The sequence below is a fragment of the Solea solea genome, chromosome 12, assembly GCF_958295425.1.
Source record: "Solea solea chromosome 12, fSolSol10.1, whole genome shotgun sequence".
NCBI classification, from domain to species: domain Eukaryota; kingdom Metazoa; phylum Chordata; class Actinopteri; order Pleuronectiformes; family Soleidae; genus Solea; species Solea solea.
Genome location: NC_081145.1, coordinates 21380649 through 21396796, shown reverse-complemented (window position 1 = coordinate 21396796; position 16148 = coordinate 21380649). Strand labels below are relative to the sequence as shown.

Sequence of the window (16148 nt, the reverse complement as noted above, 5' to 3'; positions counted from 1 at the left end):
CTCTCTCAGTTTCACGCACACACACACACACAAACACCAATACAAGCAATTACATCAATGAAAAGACATGGCTAACAGAGATCTACAGGGAAATTAAATTCATATCGGGCAGGATTACTGGAAAAATAGATGGTTGCTGAGTTACTGTCATGAGCTCCTTTGGCATGTTTCATTGCATTAATAGCGTGACACTTCTTTCATACTCTTTCCCTTTTTTTTGTTTTGTTTTTTTGCTGCATAAGACGTCCACACAGCCACACGGTTGGTGTAGCAGCAAGAACACCCAGGTTCCAAGGGCCCTTTTGCATGGAGTTTGCAGGTTCAGTCCAAAAACATGCAATATGAGTGAGTGAGTGAGTAAAGTTTTCATTGGTGCTGTAGTAGCAGGTGAAACCCTACTGCACCTTTACAACAACAATATCAGCACATTCTGGACCTGATGTCTATCTTCCTTTGCCGGTACACATCTTTAATCCACAAGACTTTTCGTCTTCTGTGTCTCTGGGGGGTATATAACCCAGATGTGTCCGCAATAAATAATAAATTAAATTAACTTCAGTTTTGTATTCCCCATTAAAGGGATTATCATGGATGATTGAGTTTATTGAAACTCACTGCCGTGGAGCACGTGTACAGTACAAGAGATTTACAAATTGTTAGCGTATCGCACATCTATAAATAATTACTGCGCTACCTTCATGTTAAAATGATCAGCCCTCGAGCTATGGTGTAAATAATACATGGCCGGTGGAGAGCGAGGCTGCACACGTCCGTTTGTTAATTTTTCTCATCTGATCTACCTCTGACCTAACGGAGCAGACAGACGGTTCCATCGTCATCGCAGGTGACCTCACGGTAGGACTTTTTAGTGTCCTGTGATGATGGAAGTGCCGTTTAAGACACCATCTTGGAAAGAATAATCATATTATGGCAACAAACACCCACAGACACCTTCAATCATCCTGTGTTGTGTATGAACATGAGCTCCTGTCAGGTTAATGCCATTTAAGTCTATATGTGTGTGTGGAAGTGAATAGCAAGTGTTCTTGCAGTTCACAGCTGTAGATCGTAGTTGAACATCTTCAGGAAACTGCTGAATCATCATTTAGTATGACGTCATTTGTTCACTCTTTTGTTGCTGTTTTACATCTAGAATGAAACAATGAACACACACTGAAAGAAAGAGCGTGTTTAATGGATATGATTATTTACATAACTGAACAGAACTGTAGTCCTCTTCTTCTGCAACATATTTGTCAATTATTAAACAAATACCACAATTTCCAATGGACAAACCAATTGACAAGCCAGTGTATGTTAGTCTGCAGGGTGTGTGTAACATACTATAAATGTCATTACACACACACACACACAGTTATGTTTTTGTGATGTAATGAATGAAGATGCACCCAGTGCAATATATCCTAATATAACCTTCCAGTCCAGCAGATGGCGCATGCTTTTAGTTTGCTTGCCAAACGGCGATGGAAGAATACAAGTGTTTATGACACTGATAAGTGTGTGGTTGCTATTTTCTTTGTTTGATGCCGTTCATACTGTGCATCTTTCAAGTTTGATTCAAATGGTAGTTGACCAATAATGTTATCGCTCCACCACCGCCACCTACTGGCATGGCAAGTGTGATGCATGGATTTGGTAGGAATGGAACCAAAGATGGCGCAACTGTTAGCGTACATGCAATTCACAAAGTATGGCAAGGCCATAATACACACACACAGTGGACGCTTCCCCTCCACCTCCAATAGGTGGCGCATGCAGCAAATTGACAGTTGCTGGTGCATTGCCAGATATTTTCTTTCTCATCGATGTCATTGATTTTCTCCACCTACTGGAATGGAAAGCGGGATCAGGTACAAACTGCTGCAGACTCTCATTTTAGTACGGATGGATCCGAATTGAGAGCTCAACCGTGAGCGAGCAGGCAATGTAATTCTGTACTTACACAAACACGGGTGGTTTCATCTGAGATGCAGCTCATTCACGTTGAATGCGGCTGCGTCATATGCCGCTGGACTACATTATGGATCTGCTGCTGGTCGAGTTGAGGGAGTGGTACCAGTGTCGAGCATTAGAGCAACGCGTACACGTGACTGCAACATAAGACTCGTCTGTGCTTGTGCTCTCGTCCTGTCAGATTTGTATTTTTTTATCTTAGCAATCAAAATTGATGACCATGATCTTATAATTACAAACAGAAAGCAAAAACAAAACAGAAGATGCCTCTGGACCTGGTCGTACAGTCACTCACCCAATTGGGGAAGTAGAACAGGCATGACCTCACTTTCCAAAAATGCCCTGAATGAGTGAAGATTAGACATTCTAATTGGTTCTCAAAACGATGGAGAAACGGAACACTCAACACCCAACTATTACACAAACTCAGCCTATTAATATCCTTTTCCTGAAATAGACTCAAGCCACAGCAGCAGCAGCCTGAGCTGCCTTTGCAAAGAGAACAGAAACTGTCATTAGAGAGAGAGAGAGAGAGAGAGAGAGAGAGAGAACAGAAGATACAGGCATCTGCTCCAGTGTGTGTGTGTGCTGTCAGTCTCTGTCATCGTTTCATGTTGTTCAGTCGCACTGTCTTTTCTAACTGAAACTGGCGGTGGTCGACTCGCTCCAAGAAATTCTTCCGCTCCACATACCTAAACACAAAGACAGGGAGAGGAACATCAGAGCAACTTTATCATCACAACTACAGACACTGAAAGTACAACTGCGGGACAAAGACTATAGAGGCAATGTGCTCATCGCTCCCTCTCTCTCTCTCTCTCTCTCTCTCTGTCCCTCACACACACACACACACACATTATTTTTCCACTTCAGCACAGGAAGTGGGAATGCTGTTTTCCTGCGGTGTGTGTGTCTGTTTGCTTGCATGTGTGTGTTTGTTTAACGACTCGAGTCCCTGTTGAGTTTAAGTGCTTTTTAATTAGCCCCCATGCTTCTTTGGTTTGAGGCGAGTGCAGTGCAAGTACGGTATCACAGTCTGTGTGACTGACTGTGAACATGCTTATTTATTTATTTATTTATTTTTTACCTCTTTGGGACCTTCCTTAGTATAAACACCGACCTTTGTCAGGACCAGTAGTCATCATGAGACCCAAACCTGGTCCTAATATGTTGAGGGTAAGGTTTTGAATTTAGGGTTTATTTATGTAAAATGTGTGCCAACAGTCAAGTTCGAAATTGAAACCAAAGCTTTAGCTCCTTTGGCTGAAAGGAATGATTTTGACTGGATAGGACAGTGTAGCTTTATATACACACAGCATATCTATAAATATCTGTATGTAAAACCGTGTTATTGTGTATGTTATTATGTAGGTACATTTCAGCATCCATCCATATCTGCTTTGATACACACAAGAACACAATGTGACTGTGCACAACAACTGCACATGGACTAGGTTCTACATATTTTACTGTTCAACCCTTTTCCAGTAAAGCTGGGGGCGCACACTCTTGCAAGCTAACGACCTCTTCTGAGTAGAGGTGCCACTTCAGGATTTAAATGTTGGTTGATAAAACACCTAATTGAGCGTAATGGGAACGGTTAACCATTAAATCTTTGGTACCCTTCCCTTGCTTGGGGTACCAGAGTTAATGGTACACTATATTAGTGGTGGAGCTAGACCGGCTCCCCTCATGACAGTCAGCTGATTGGGTGACAAAAGTCTATTCTCATACAAAGCTTGACGTCTTGTTGTGTCAAACATCCACATAAGCAGCTGGTGGATGTCCTTGTGTCGCGTTCGTTGCCGTTGCTCGTTGTCGTCGCACTGGTACAACATCCAGCTTCATATCTTGCCTACCAAGTAAAGGTACTGTTCTCTCTTTTACAGGACATGTGGACACAAACATTGATCAAAATCCAGTCCCTTGGGACAGTCTCTTACCCTTCTTTGCCTCTGTTGTGTATGGCCAGCTCCTCTGTGATGCCCTCCTCTGACTTAAAAGCGTCCCAGTCCATCTTCGACTTCTCCAGCGTGCTCATCTTCTGTTTCTTTCCCCCGAGACGATTCAGGAGGCTCGACATGCCCGCTGGCCGCTTAGCACTGCGAAACAAAAAAAAGAGAGGGGGGAACCTTTAGGTGACACATGATTAAGGTGAGGAGCTGTAGCATGTTCCCATGACACACGGCAGCAACTCTGTAATAAGGAATGCCCCTGATTTTTTTTGACCCGAGTCAGTTCCATTTAATAACAACCTGTTCTTTCACACAGTGCATTGATTCAATGAGAAGACGTTTAAATGTCATAACAATAAGGAACCGGCGTGTTGTCCACTTCAGTGTCATTTGCTTTTTAAAGGCCCAATAGGATTCATTGTTGGAATTATTGCTCAATAATTCCAACAATAACCTTCCAGCTTAATATAAATCAAGTGATAAGAGAGAGAATAACACTTGTGCAACTCCGATTACAGCCTTACTATTAGGCTATTCTACTATACTGACTCTAAATATACAGGTCTCTTCAGTGCAATTGTGGCTACTCCAACACTGGCAACACATTTTCAGCATTTAGGGCTGCAATTAATGATTATTCGATCAATTTATTGATTAGTCGCTTGGTCCAAAAAATTATTATTTTCTCAAATGTCTCGTTTTGTCCACAGAACAAAATTATTCTTTGTATGTGGAGCAAAGTAACCTGAAAATAAAGAAGGTCTTTGACTTACGACCTATATATTGGTGTCTTATATGACTGATCCTGTATTGTGTATAATTTGAAACCCATAAGGACCGTTTTTGATTTTTATTTATTTTTTCCATTTACTTATGTATCATATTATTGTGTCTGTATAATATAAGTGATTGCATAAGTTCAATCAATACTAGGCTGTTGAATGGTACAGTAATATTGTTGCAGGGACGGGGCTCTGTTGGAGCGAGGGTGGGAGGGGGGGTATGATGTTTATACTTATATTGTTTCTGTTATCCCATGCTACTGAATTTATATACTTTGTACATTATCTCTCTATGTATAAATATCAATAAAAAGACTTGGACTGACGCATCTGCCTGTGCTCGTCCTTTTTTTCAATCAGCTAATGTTCACTGCGCTCACAGTTTGTCCGTCATTACACTTTCATTACTGGATCACCACTGGCCTCACACCTCACTGATTGTTTTATGGCATGGAATGTGTCGTATACACACATTTAGTGAGTTGTTAAGTGCTGGTGGCAGCATGAGGAGAGTTTCTCTTTAAGACAAACCTATAAATCATCCCGTGAAGGCATAATGATGTCCCACTGGAGGCCACAGCAGACTGAGCTTTTCATTTACCGCTGCATGACTGGATACAGACGTTGTTAATTACTGTGAACCATTTAAACACCAGTCATTTTGGTATTCCACAATTACACACGGCCATGACAACCTCACATTAATGCACTTAAATTGCAGCGTGTTGATGTTAGCTTTGCTCATCCAATGAAAATCAACCGAGGGCTAAAATTCCAAACTATGTTTAGATTATTTTATTGCTGCTGTGAGGACAGATACTTTAAATATGCGCGGATTCATTTGGGATTGTGTCAACACATGAGCCAATTATCTCATCGTGTGATCACAATTATTCGTTCCAATGTCTAACAGCAATTATTTTTGCATTATTCTCATTGGTTAAATAAAAATATAAAAAAACAAATATCAGCATCAGTTGTTTGTCTGGCATTCTTTTACTGACATCCGACTGTGCTTCTTCTGCTGTGGTTAACTAGCACTCGAGTGGAGCTTTAGCGCCACTGGCTGTTATTCATAAGATGTATCTGGAGGCGGTGAATTCTTCATGAGACTGGTGTGAGCATCCATCAGGGATGAGTTTGTCGTTAAGCCCAAAAACCACATCACCAAAGTGGGAACATGTTAGTTTTCAGCCAAAAGTCTGAGCAGAACGCCCCAACTAATTTGCACCAAAAAGATGAAACACAGCAATAAAAAAAAAACATCTAGGAGGGCAATTAAATGAAATAGTTCCATTATTTAAAATGGTAGTTCAGGGTTTTTGAAGTATGGTTGTATGAGGATTTGACACATAGCACTGACTCCACTGTGCCGAGAACTAGCCAGAGACATGCAAACATCCCCTCAGTGAAGACATAGCTGCTAGCAGAGAAGCCACAAATAACAGCTTTTTGCAACTTAACAAAACGCTCGCCTAATACATTTGAATTTCAGGAATTATCTTCACTACGTCTCACTGTTTAACAGCCTTTTCCTTAACAACAAACTGAAGTTTGTGTGAACCACTCGCAGAATCAGTGATTTCACAGTATTCTACACAGTGGTTGTTAAATCCACTGCTGCTTTTTTTGTGACTTTGGCAACTTCCTCATCTACTACTAAGTGAGCTAAAAATGCAGATAAAAAAAAAGGTAAAAAAAACAAAGATGTCCCTGCTGACAGTTGTGTTTTCCCTAATTGCGCACATGTCTGTGTTTTGCCAGTTCTAGGATCAGGGGGCATGTAATCAGCACCGACTCTGTCAGTACCTCAACTGCATTATCAGCAAAAATGTTTTACGGTCAGACACATATCACTGAACATTTTGGTTCACCTCTTTTTATCATGAATATGTCCTGGTCCGTGCCGTTTCCTTTCGAAGCCAAACCAAGCCACGCCAGCTGTGTGATTGTGTGAATATGTGTGTGTGTGAACCCATGCCATTGTGCAGGCTCTGATTTCCTTCCAGTCCATGAATAGACTGAGAACTTAAAGAGTGAGCTTCCACTCAAGCCACAGCTGAGGCTTTTCATCTGGTCTATCAACCCCGACGTAAGTGGCTTCATTCGATTTGGCCCGTTTGGGATACATGCTTGAATCTGAATGTGGCACATGTGAACAACACACCCGTGACGCCAGAAAGTGTCCATTTCAGTAAGGCTAACATTTGAGAGAAATCATGTGACACCATTTCACTATATTGTAATTAGGGACACAAAAAAAGTGGTATCGTTCCATCCCTAATTGTAATCGTTGACTATATTGAGCTTACTTGAAGCTCTTTCTTACTTCTAGCTCTTATTTGTACCCAAATGTTTAAATGCACTTATTGTAAGACGCTTTGGATTAAAGCGTCTGCTAAATGACATGTAATGTAATGTAATATTGAATTAAAGGAACAGTCAGAAAGAAGACAGCAGAGTTCCTACAGCAGGAGGAGAGAGCCTTCAAACTAAAGGCTGCTACTGTGACGTTTACATAACAGCTGCATTATCAACTCAATCTGCATCAAATAAACAACTTACTTTACAAGCTCTATCTGTGTGTGTGTAAAAGGTTAACGAGGGAGTGGTGCTGATGGCTCTTTCCTGTTGTGCTCTGTGTTTTCTCTCTCGCTCTCTAAGAGACACACACTCTCTCGCACAGACACACACACTGGATTGAGATAAATAGGAAATAGCTTGTGGATGCACTGTACTTCCTGTCTGTTGGCAGCTGATTTCCTGTTTCCTGTCTGGGGTTCAGGAGGGAAGAGCCACACATCCCAAATGACTTGTCGCCATGGCAACACAAGGTATTAAGAAGTGTGGGCAAAGAAGCATACTGTATGAAGGGAAAACACGTACATACTGGCCTCACTGCAGCTGCTAAGCTGTGGTAATGCCAAAAAAACAAACTTAAACAACATATTGGTGTGGGGTTGGGTGAGTGTTTGTTTCACAGTGTTTACCTGGTGCCAGGCTGACCAGGGGAGCTCTTCTGTTCGTCTTCCTCTTCTTCTTCTTCTCCTTCTTCTTCTTCTTCTTCTTCTTTCTCCTCCTGATCGGTGTTTTGGCTCTTCAGATAAGTCTGAGCCTCTTTGGAGTCTGCCAATACCTCCTTTTGCACCCTGGCACATAGGGAAACACACACACAGGCTGTTAAACTGTAGACAGATAGATGCAGCACAGTTCACAAGCAGTTTGAAAGAGCCACTATCTCACGGTGACACCGGCTTTTCATCAGTAAATAATGAATGAAGTAGATCAGCACGTCATCCTTTTCTTGTGGTTGGCACAGTCGATGACTAATGGACTCAAGAAAGATTTGAACTCAGATTACCATCACCATGGGTCCTGGACACACATTTGCCATAGGCACTTATCTACCCACAAAAGTTGGCCACATCTTCTTGTCTAAACTTGACCTGTGACATGGAGCCGTTACCATGGTTACTGCCAGTTTTCCCTGCTTAAGATATCTATCTCTAACCGTCACTCGGGCTGATTCAGAGACAACGATGCACACATCAACACATCTGTACAGACTGAAAATGATTAAAAACATTCTTTTTTCTTTGTGAACAAACATGATGTCCACATTTATTAGCACACAATGTTGGGAAGTGAGATCTGATCACAAGTGTCCACAGGAGACCAATCCAGGTCCCATTTTAATACCAGGTGTGAATATTCATACTAATCACTGTCCCCTTGTGATGGTATCTCTCAGGGCTAAGAGGATAATTCTACATCTGAACAGGGCTTTATTTACATCTATAACGAAATAAATAAATAAATAAATAAATAAATAAATGAATGAGTAAGCTGTAGAAATTAAAAGACACAAAATCAAAGAACAGAAGCTGATAAAAACCTGCAGAGTGAAGGTTAAAATCCACACATCTGTCTGGAATCCCATTGTAGAGTTAGATAGGAGGACTAAATAAGGAAAAACCGCCCAAATCCTCTGGGAACATCAGCGCCGCACAGGCTCCACGACCACTTGCATCCATCATGAGGCTTTTCCCCGTTACATATGCTAATTACGCAGCCATAATTACACACAGAACACGGCTCATTGCAACATGAGGAATAGCATTTAGTAATGGCAAGATATCAGAGTTACAAAAAGAAACTAGAATTACGGCCTCATCGTGGTGCACGGTCTGCCGACCAGTCGAGTAGCATTTCATGTCCACATCTGTCAAGACTCATTTACGTGGTGGAAACTGAACGTCCAACAAGGCACGGCAGAGGTAATGCAGAGGTAATGCATCCAAGACTGCAACATTTAACCAATTAGTAATTAAATACCTAAATCTATAGATATACAGAACTATTTTGATAATCAATGTATCAGTTTGAATGAAACAGCTTCTGTGATATCAGCTAGTTCCTAGTGTGTGGGATTCAGCAACATCTAGGGGTGACATTGCATATTGCAACCAAATCATGAACTCCATTCAAGACAGAGAACCTAAAGCAGCCTTCAGGTAGGATAAAAACTCCCTTATTTGTTCGTTCTAATACTGTAAACATAGCAGAACAACACAGTGGACCCTGTGAAACAGGAAATGCTCCACGGGATGGGAGATGTGTAGGGCTCACAACAGTGCTTATTTTAATGTGAAGGTAAAAATTATAAATAGTACATTCAGTTACTGTTGATAGATCCCATCTTCAACACACTGGATCATAAATGTGAATGTTTTCTGGTTTATTTTGTTCCCCTCTGTGACAGTAAAACATATGAATTTGGTTTGTGGACAAAACATTTATGAATAGCTAGTTTCTGACATTTTATGGATCCAAAAAAAGGGAGAAACCCTGATTCATTCATACAGCAACTAATCAACAGATTGTTCCATAATTAAAATATTCATTAGTTGCACAACCTGAATGCGGGAGAGGGTGAAACCTAGCACGGAGCCATAAAAATTGAGAAAACAAAACACAATCAGGAGATAGACGTCTGAAATACTGTCGTGTTTGTAGCCTTTAGCCAAACGTCACTGAAACATTAATGTACAAACGACAGACATTAAAGTCAGTAGCATATATTGTGGCTCTGGGGATTGGCTCCTACTATCATTCACGTACTAAGCTCACGCTGTTGTAATTACAGAGCACACAGCTTCATGCATAATGAATCAGCTGAATTATACCCACAATCACACTCGGCTCCTGAATGAATTCCACAGGCACGTAAACAGGTCTGAGGCAACATTACTTGCTCCATGCAGGGCTGTCGCAATCAATCAAGGTCATTTAGCTGACAAATAATTTGTCATTGAAAAAAAGAAAAAAAAAACTGATTGAGGATTGAATTGTCTTCTATTTATTTTATGCCATAATTACACTATAAGTTTATTTAATAACACAAAGCCATTTATTGAAGCACATTTCTGTGCTTCAATGAAAGACATTTCTTGTGATTATTTTCAATGTCAACTGAGTTAAAAACTTTATACAAACAAGATCTTTGGACGTAACATCCAGCCCTAACTCAATTTATTTTTTCCGTGATGCAATTTCTTTTATTTTTTCACTTGTAAATAGTCAGGATTCATTAAAATGATCCACATTCCTGTGCTTATCATCAGAAAACTTGATGAAAACCTTTTCACATGAGGTCTGTAATGATTAAGAGACATACCGAACTTCTTCTCCAGCGAAGTCGAAAACTTTAGTGATGGTGACCTTGGCAGGTTCTGGTGCTTTTGTTTGTGTGGTCAAAGGAGCAGATTTAGCCTGAGGATGAAAAGAACTAATTAATATAAAAGAAAATTATCCAAGAGGTTTGAGTATTAGTTTTCTGGTAGTCTGGACTGTGTTGGTAACCCTTCCATTTGGTATTCACCCTGATATCAACATCTGTCCTGAGACATCTGTCTGTGTGTTTCAGACATCTGACACAAGAATCAAACTGAACAATACCGAACTGTAGATCAGTTAAAAAGACTAAACATCCTGAAAATATACATTTATCTCCAAAATTCAGCAAGGACATTTCTCAAATCTCAACAGAGGAGTCTGGTGTATTTAGCGACAGCACTGCCGAAAGCCAGCGTTCGTGAGCCGAATCACAACCCGTTCAGCCGTATTTTAGTTCAGTCACTGGGTCAGACGGAGTCTGTGCTCCGGTCATGAAGGAAGCACTGAACTAATCTTTTTAATTAACTGATTCTAATGACTGGGTTACACTGAAAACAACTGTTTTACTCATCACCAGTTTGTTTGTGTCACATATAAAAGACACGGCAGTTTCATCTTACGAAATTGTTCTTGCACAGAAATGGAAAAGGATTTTTAAACATTAGGAAAAAAAGGAAATCATGTAGTCCTGTCGCGCCAGTGGTTTCTGTATTCTGTATGGTCACTGTTGTAAAGCTGCAAAGAGCTGCTACACACCTCTGTCTGCAGATACTAAGTGAATACTGTTCAGGATGAATGTCCACAGTATTTCAACTTTCAGAGTCTGGAGGTGTTGGTGTAAATGTATTAATCACATATTAGTGGATAGTCATTCACCTGCTGCGTGGAACTTTGCGTGGACTGTGGGACATCTGTTATCTGCTTGGGTCTGGTTCCAACATCAGACAGGAAACTGGCCCAGAGGTCATCAGCTTTTTTCTTCTGTTTTGTTTCATCCACCTGCTGCACAGCCTGAGTGGGTTTTGCCAGCTCGTCCTGTGGAGGCTGCACCATTTCGGATCCAACTCCATCCCCCTCTTCCTTCTGTAATTTCAGAACACCTTTCTTCCTCTTCCTGTTGATTTTTTTTAGAAACACCAAATAAAAAAAGTATATCAGATGACTATCTTTGATTAGAAATAAAAACACAAATGAGTCAAATTACTGTCACCTCATACTGATGGCTTTTTTCTTCCTCTTTGCCTTGCTGGTGTCATCAGGACGTGGCACATCATCATCCTCATGGAGAGGGTCCTCTTTTTCACACTCATTAATGTCATCCTCACTGAGGTTGTCATCTAAGGAGAAAGAAGTAGATGAAAGTAAACAGACGATAGAGAGATCAGGTGTCCTAATGTAGTACAGATATTATGGGCCTACTGATTTCCTGTTATTGGATTCCTGAGTACACACAGTGTCATAGTATGTGCAAGAATTGTCTGGTTTTTTTCAAATGTTAATTTTTTTGTACTTTGTCTGTTTGTGTATCCTTTCAATAAATGTCTTGGTATCTGTGATTCATTTTCCTACCATAAAAAAAATGAACATTTAAAATGTAGGGCTGCAACAATTACTCAATTAATTGTGAACTACTTTGATAATCCAATTTTTCAGCTGCTAAAAAGTGAATATTTTCTGGTTTCTTTGCTCCATATAACACATAAATCATTAAAACAGAACTGTTTTTGTTAATGGACAAAACAAGACATTCAAGGACATCATCATTTCCAGGTTTTTTAAGATTTGCTGACAGAAGGACCAAAGTACCTAATTCATTGAGAAAAGAATCACCAGATTAATTGATTATGAAAATAATTGTGAATTGCAGCCCTAACACATTATATGCAATTGTCATTTTAAATAACTTCTTCCCTTGCTCCTAAGACAGATGTCACTTTGTCCACAAATAAGTTTGTCATTACATCGAACAACTAATCTACAACTATTCATAATTCAAATTCTACATATCTACAATTTAATTGTACAATTCCCCTCATTTAAATGTATCTTTTTAAATTAAGTTGTCACTAGTTAAACGGAGGTTATAGATATCTTGAACTGGAATTATGATAAATCAAAATGATGTGGCCATACAATTAAATTATCACTTAATATCCTAGGTATTGTGTTTTTATGTTTTGACACACATCATTTTAAGTTAATTTCGTTGTATTCCCATGCAATGACAATGGAGGCTTTCTGATTATGATTCTAATATCTGGAATAATGTATACTAAGTATTTATCAAATTATATTTTCAAATTGAGTTGGATTACAGAATATGTCAAACAGAACTTTCAGTCTGCCTTGTCGATATTGAGCTAAATACGTACAGAAGTGTAATTTCCATCGACTGATGTGTAATACGAGCAACAACAAGGATGTAGATATCTGTAATGTCTGTTCCGGTGGGTCACATTGAGCCATTTAAATGTAAACACGCCACAGTACAGCACGGTCCAGATGAGAAGTGCAGTGACAGTCCTCACCTGATGGGACGTAATCTACGTCTTCATTAGATGAATAACCGTCAGAGTCGTAATCGGAATAGTTCATCATTGTGGAGGGAAAAGCTGTTGATGAGGAGAATGAACGTGTGCCACCGCAATATGTTTCCTCCCGACGTGTGTCCTACCCCGGTAACGTTCCTTTCACTAACAACACACGTACCTCCAAACCACGAAAAAAACAACAACCCGCTCCCTAAATTATGTCACAGAAGCGAAAGAATGTTGTGAGGAATGCATGAAACACGGGACTTTCGTTTTCGTCTGTTTTTGTGGAAGATAATTCAATGTGGCTTCCTGGGAAGACGGAAAGCTCAAAGGTTCAAAATAGCTGCTTCGCGTGCCTTTCCTTTTTCGGGCGATAAACAGGCAACGTAAAAATGTATTTGCGCCACCTAGCAGACTGGAGTGTTAATGCGGGCTTTGATTTAACTTTATTTACACCATCATTTTTCTTTAATATCATGTAACAAGAGTTGTGTATTTTATTAGTAATATTATTATTATTATTATTAGATTCATTTTGCATTTTTATTGTGAAATATTTGTCATTCCATATCAAAACAAACACTTTAAAACAAAATAAAAAAAATATTGAAATTGAATTGAATACTGAGTGCTGACTAAATAAATGTAATTAAAAAGAAATTCATAGTTTTGCCCTCTTTGTAAATAACTCGTTCATCACTGAAATAAAACATCCAATATGACTCATGTTATTATTATTATCCACATATCATACAAAAACATGTTATAATGGTTGGGGACAGCACACTGAAAATCCATGGTGAATGATATAATTACCCCCTCCATCATCCAAGCACAGGTGCAATAGATCATTTCTAACACATCATTTTTATTGACCTATAAACCCTTTCAATGACTGTGTTACATCACTTTTCATCATGACCCTGGAACACTGTACACACACAACTGTGGACAAAGACACAACAGTAATGATTATAATGGATTAAGTTTTCCCAGGATCTGAATCACTGCCTGGGCTATGCAGACATTTTTGATATTTCCTGTGAACAGCAGAGGGCACTGTTTAGTTAAATTAGACAGACAGACAGACAGACAGACAGACAGACAACTTGGTAAAATAAATGGATGGATTACAGATGTATGGACAGACTGATAGACAGATCTGGAAGTGATTGAAAAATGATTACAGTGTTTGGTCAAATCAAAACTGATGGTGGTCTACTAAGACTTGGATAGTTGGACAGATGGATGGATAGATAAAGTCTGGTGCAGAGTGAACATTTTCCTCTTTAATGGCAAAACATCTAAATTCCCCCATGTTGTCACGGCAACGTCGTTTGACAGTACCCCGCAATTTTCACAATATAGCATCATCAAGGTCTAAAGCAGGGGTGACCTAGGGGCTGCTGAGCATGGGAAAAAAGCAACTGTTTGGTAGAGGGTGGGCGATCTTAAAATTATAACACAGAGTGTCAGTGTAAACGTGCTTGTTATGATATGGAATGACATATACTTTACAATAAAAATGTATGTATGTGGCTGCCAGTTTGTCTTCTTGCTGCAAAGGCAAGAGTGCCCGAGAAAACTGTCAAATTTGAGGCAGGACATTTCCTGTCACCCATAGGGGGTGCTACAATATGTGTGTGTTCAGCTCAGATTGAGAGGTGTACCCCGGGTATTACAGCAATGTCCTGTTTCCTGGTGAAACAAGACTCAACGCTACACCACAGACACACTGTTCAAAATCTTGAACGTGAAACACAGATCCCCTCAACGTTGATCATATACAGAACATTAAGGACTCTCTGTATGTGTGTGTTGTGTGTGAGCATATGAGTCACCTATAAAAAATTGTTGCTCATTAGATTAAAGAGCTAAATTACTGGTCGTGACGCATCCTGATTGATCCAGGACAAAAACATAACCAACAATGGGGGAAAGAGAGAAAGAGGGTTAAAAGGTGAAAACCACTTAAGGATTCATAATAGTTCAAACACATACTGGAGCTGCTCCACAGATGCTGAGGGTGACAGTCTGCTGTAAACCAGCAAAATGATATTTCCATCTCCCTGAATTTTCTACACGTGTGTTTTAGATTTACAAATTACAAAGTTTGTTTGTCTCAAAACGGTTCGATAATCAAACTTGCTTGTTGGAGAGTCACGGGCGAACACTGGCAGAATATAAGACGACAAAGATCATACGAAGCACAGAGAGAGACGTTCTCACAAAGAGCGGCAGCCATTATACCGTCTCCTCCCAAATAACACATAATTGCTATGTCACAGTGTGATGTGTTTAGATGGCAGACATGCGGCTCCATTTGAAGATGACCTAAATGACGAGTGATTAAGTGTAATTTGCACATATTATGATTAGCGGGGGGGCGGGGGGGTGATGCTAAACATGCGCTGGGTTTAGTGGAGGGGCAAGCCAACGAGGCCTAGTTCTGTCATCAAGTAAAGTGACTTGATGTTTAGTTGCATTTGCACTGATGGCTGTATAGTTGTTAAATTACAGATGTGATCATTCAAATATCATTGTCGCAAATTATCATCAGCCTGCTCTGCCAAAGAAACAACAATTTTACCTTTTTTCTGGTGAAATTTGAACATTGTTTACAAAAAAAAGGTCATTGTTTTCAGGTATATGAGGCAAAACTCACAATTTAAGGTGATAGTTCATGAAGTGTGGCTGTATGAAGTATTGACACAACCTCTGACAGCGCACGGGTCATCTACACTGAAAACATACCTGACAATGGGTACACAAAGAAAAAAACAAACTTAATCACTTAATAAAATCTGCACCTAAATCTTTGAGAATATGTTCATCATTGTATACATCTTGCCATAAAGCAGCATTTTCTGACTGAAAACTGAGATTTGCATAGTCTTATTGTCCCAGGCCAAAGTCCATAGAGAAAATAAGTGATTTTGCATCATGGCACACAGTCGTGTTTTTTAAACATACAGTATATACAGAGGCTATAAGAATGTGCTTATATCCTTTTTTCAGCACAACCTATAGGCAATCTGAAAGAAAACAAAAAAAAATTTCACCAACTACATAAACACACCTGAGCAAAAAGTAGAATTTGTGAAATTTTGGAAATACATCACAGTTCAAAGTTCACTTGGCTCGTTTTTATGAACAAAAACAAAAGACACACGGTCTAATTTGTGACTTCTGCACAATTATTGCTACTTTATATCACCACTAAAAAT

General features: G+C 39.7%; 1 protein-coding gene across 1 annotated transcript; it reads right to left on the bottom strand.

Moving 5' to 3' along the window:
* Positions 1–1174: 1174 nt before the first annotated feature.
* cfdp1 (craniofacial development protein 1) lies at positions 1175–13252 on the bottom strand. The gene is made up of 7 exons (XM_058646507.1): positions 12916–13252; positions 11598–11724; positions 11264–11501; positions 10389–10483; positions 7702–7860; positions 3918–4076; positions 1175–2666 (listed from the first exon to the last, which is right to left on the bottom strand). The coding sequence occupies exons 1-7, from the start codon at positions 12983–12985 to the stop codon at positions 2576–2578; spliced, it is 939 nt and encodes a 312-aa protein (XP_058502490.1). The 5' UTR covers positions 12986–13252; the 3' UTR covers positions 1175–2575.
* Positions 13253–16148: the final 2896 nt, after the last annotated feature.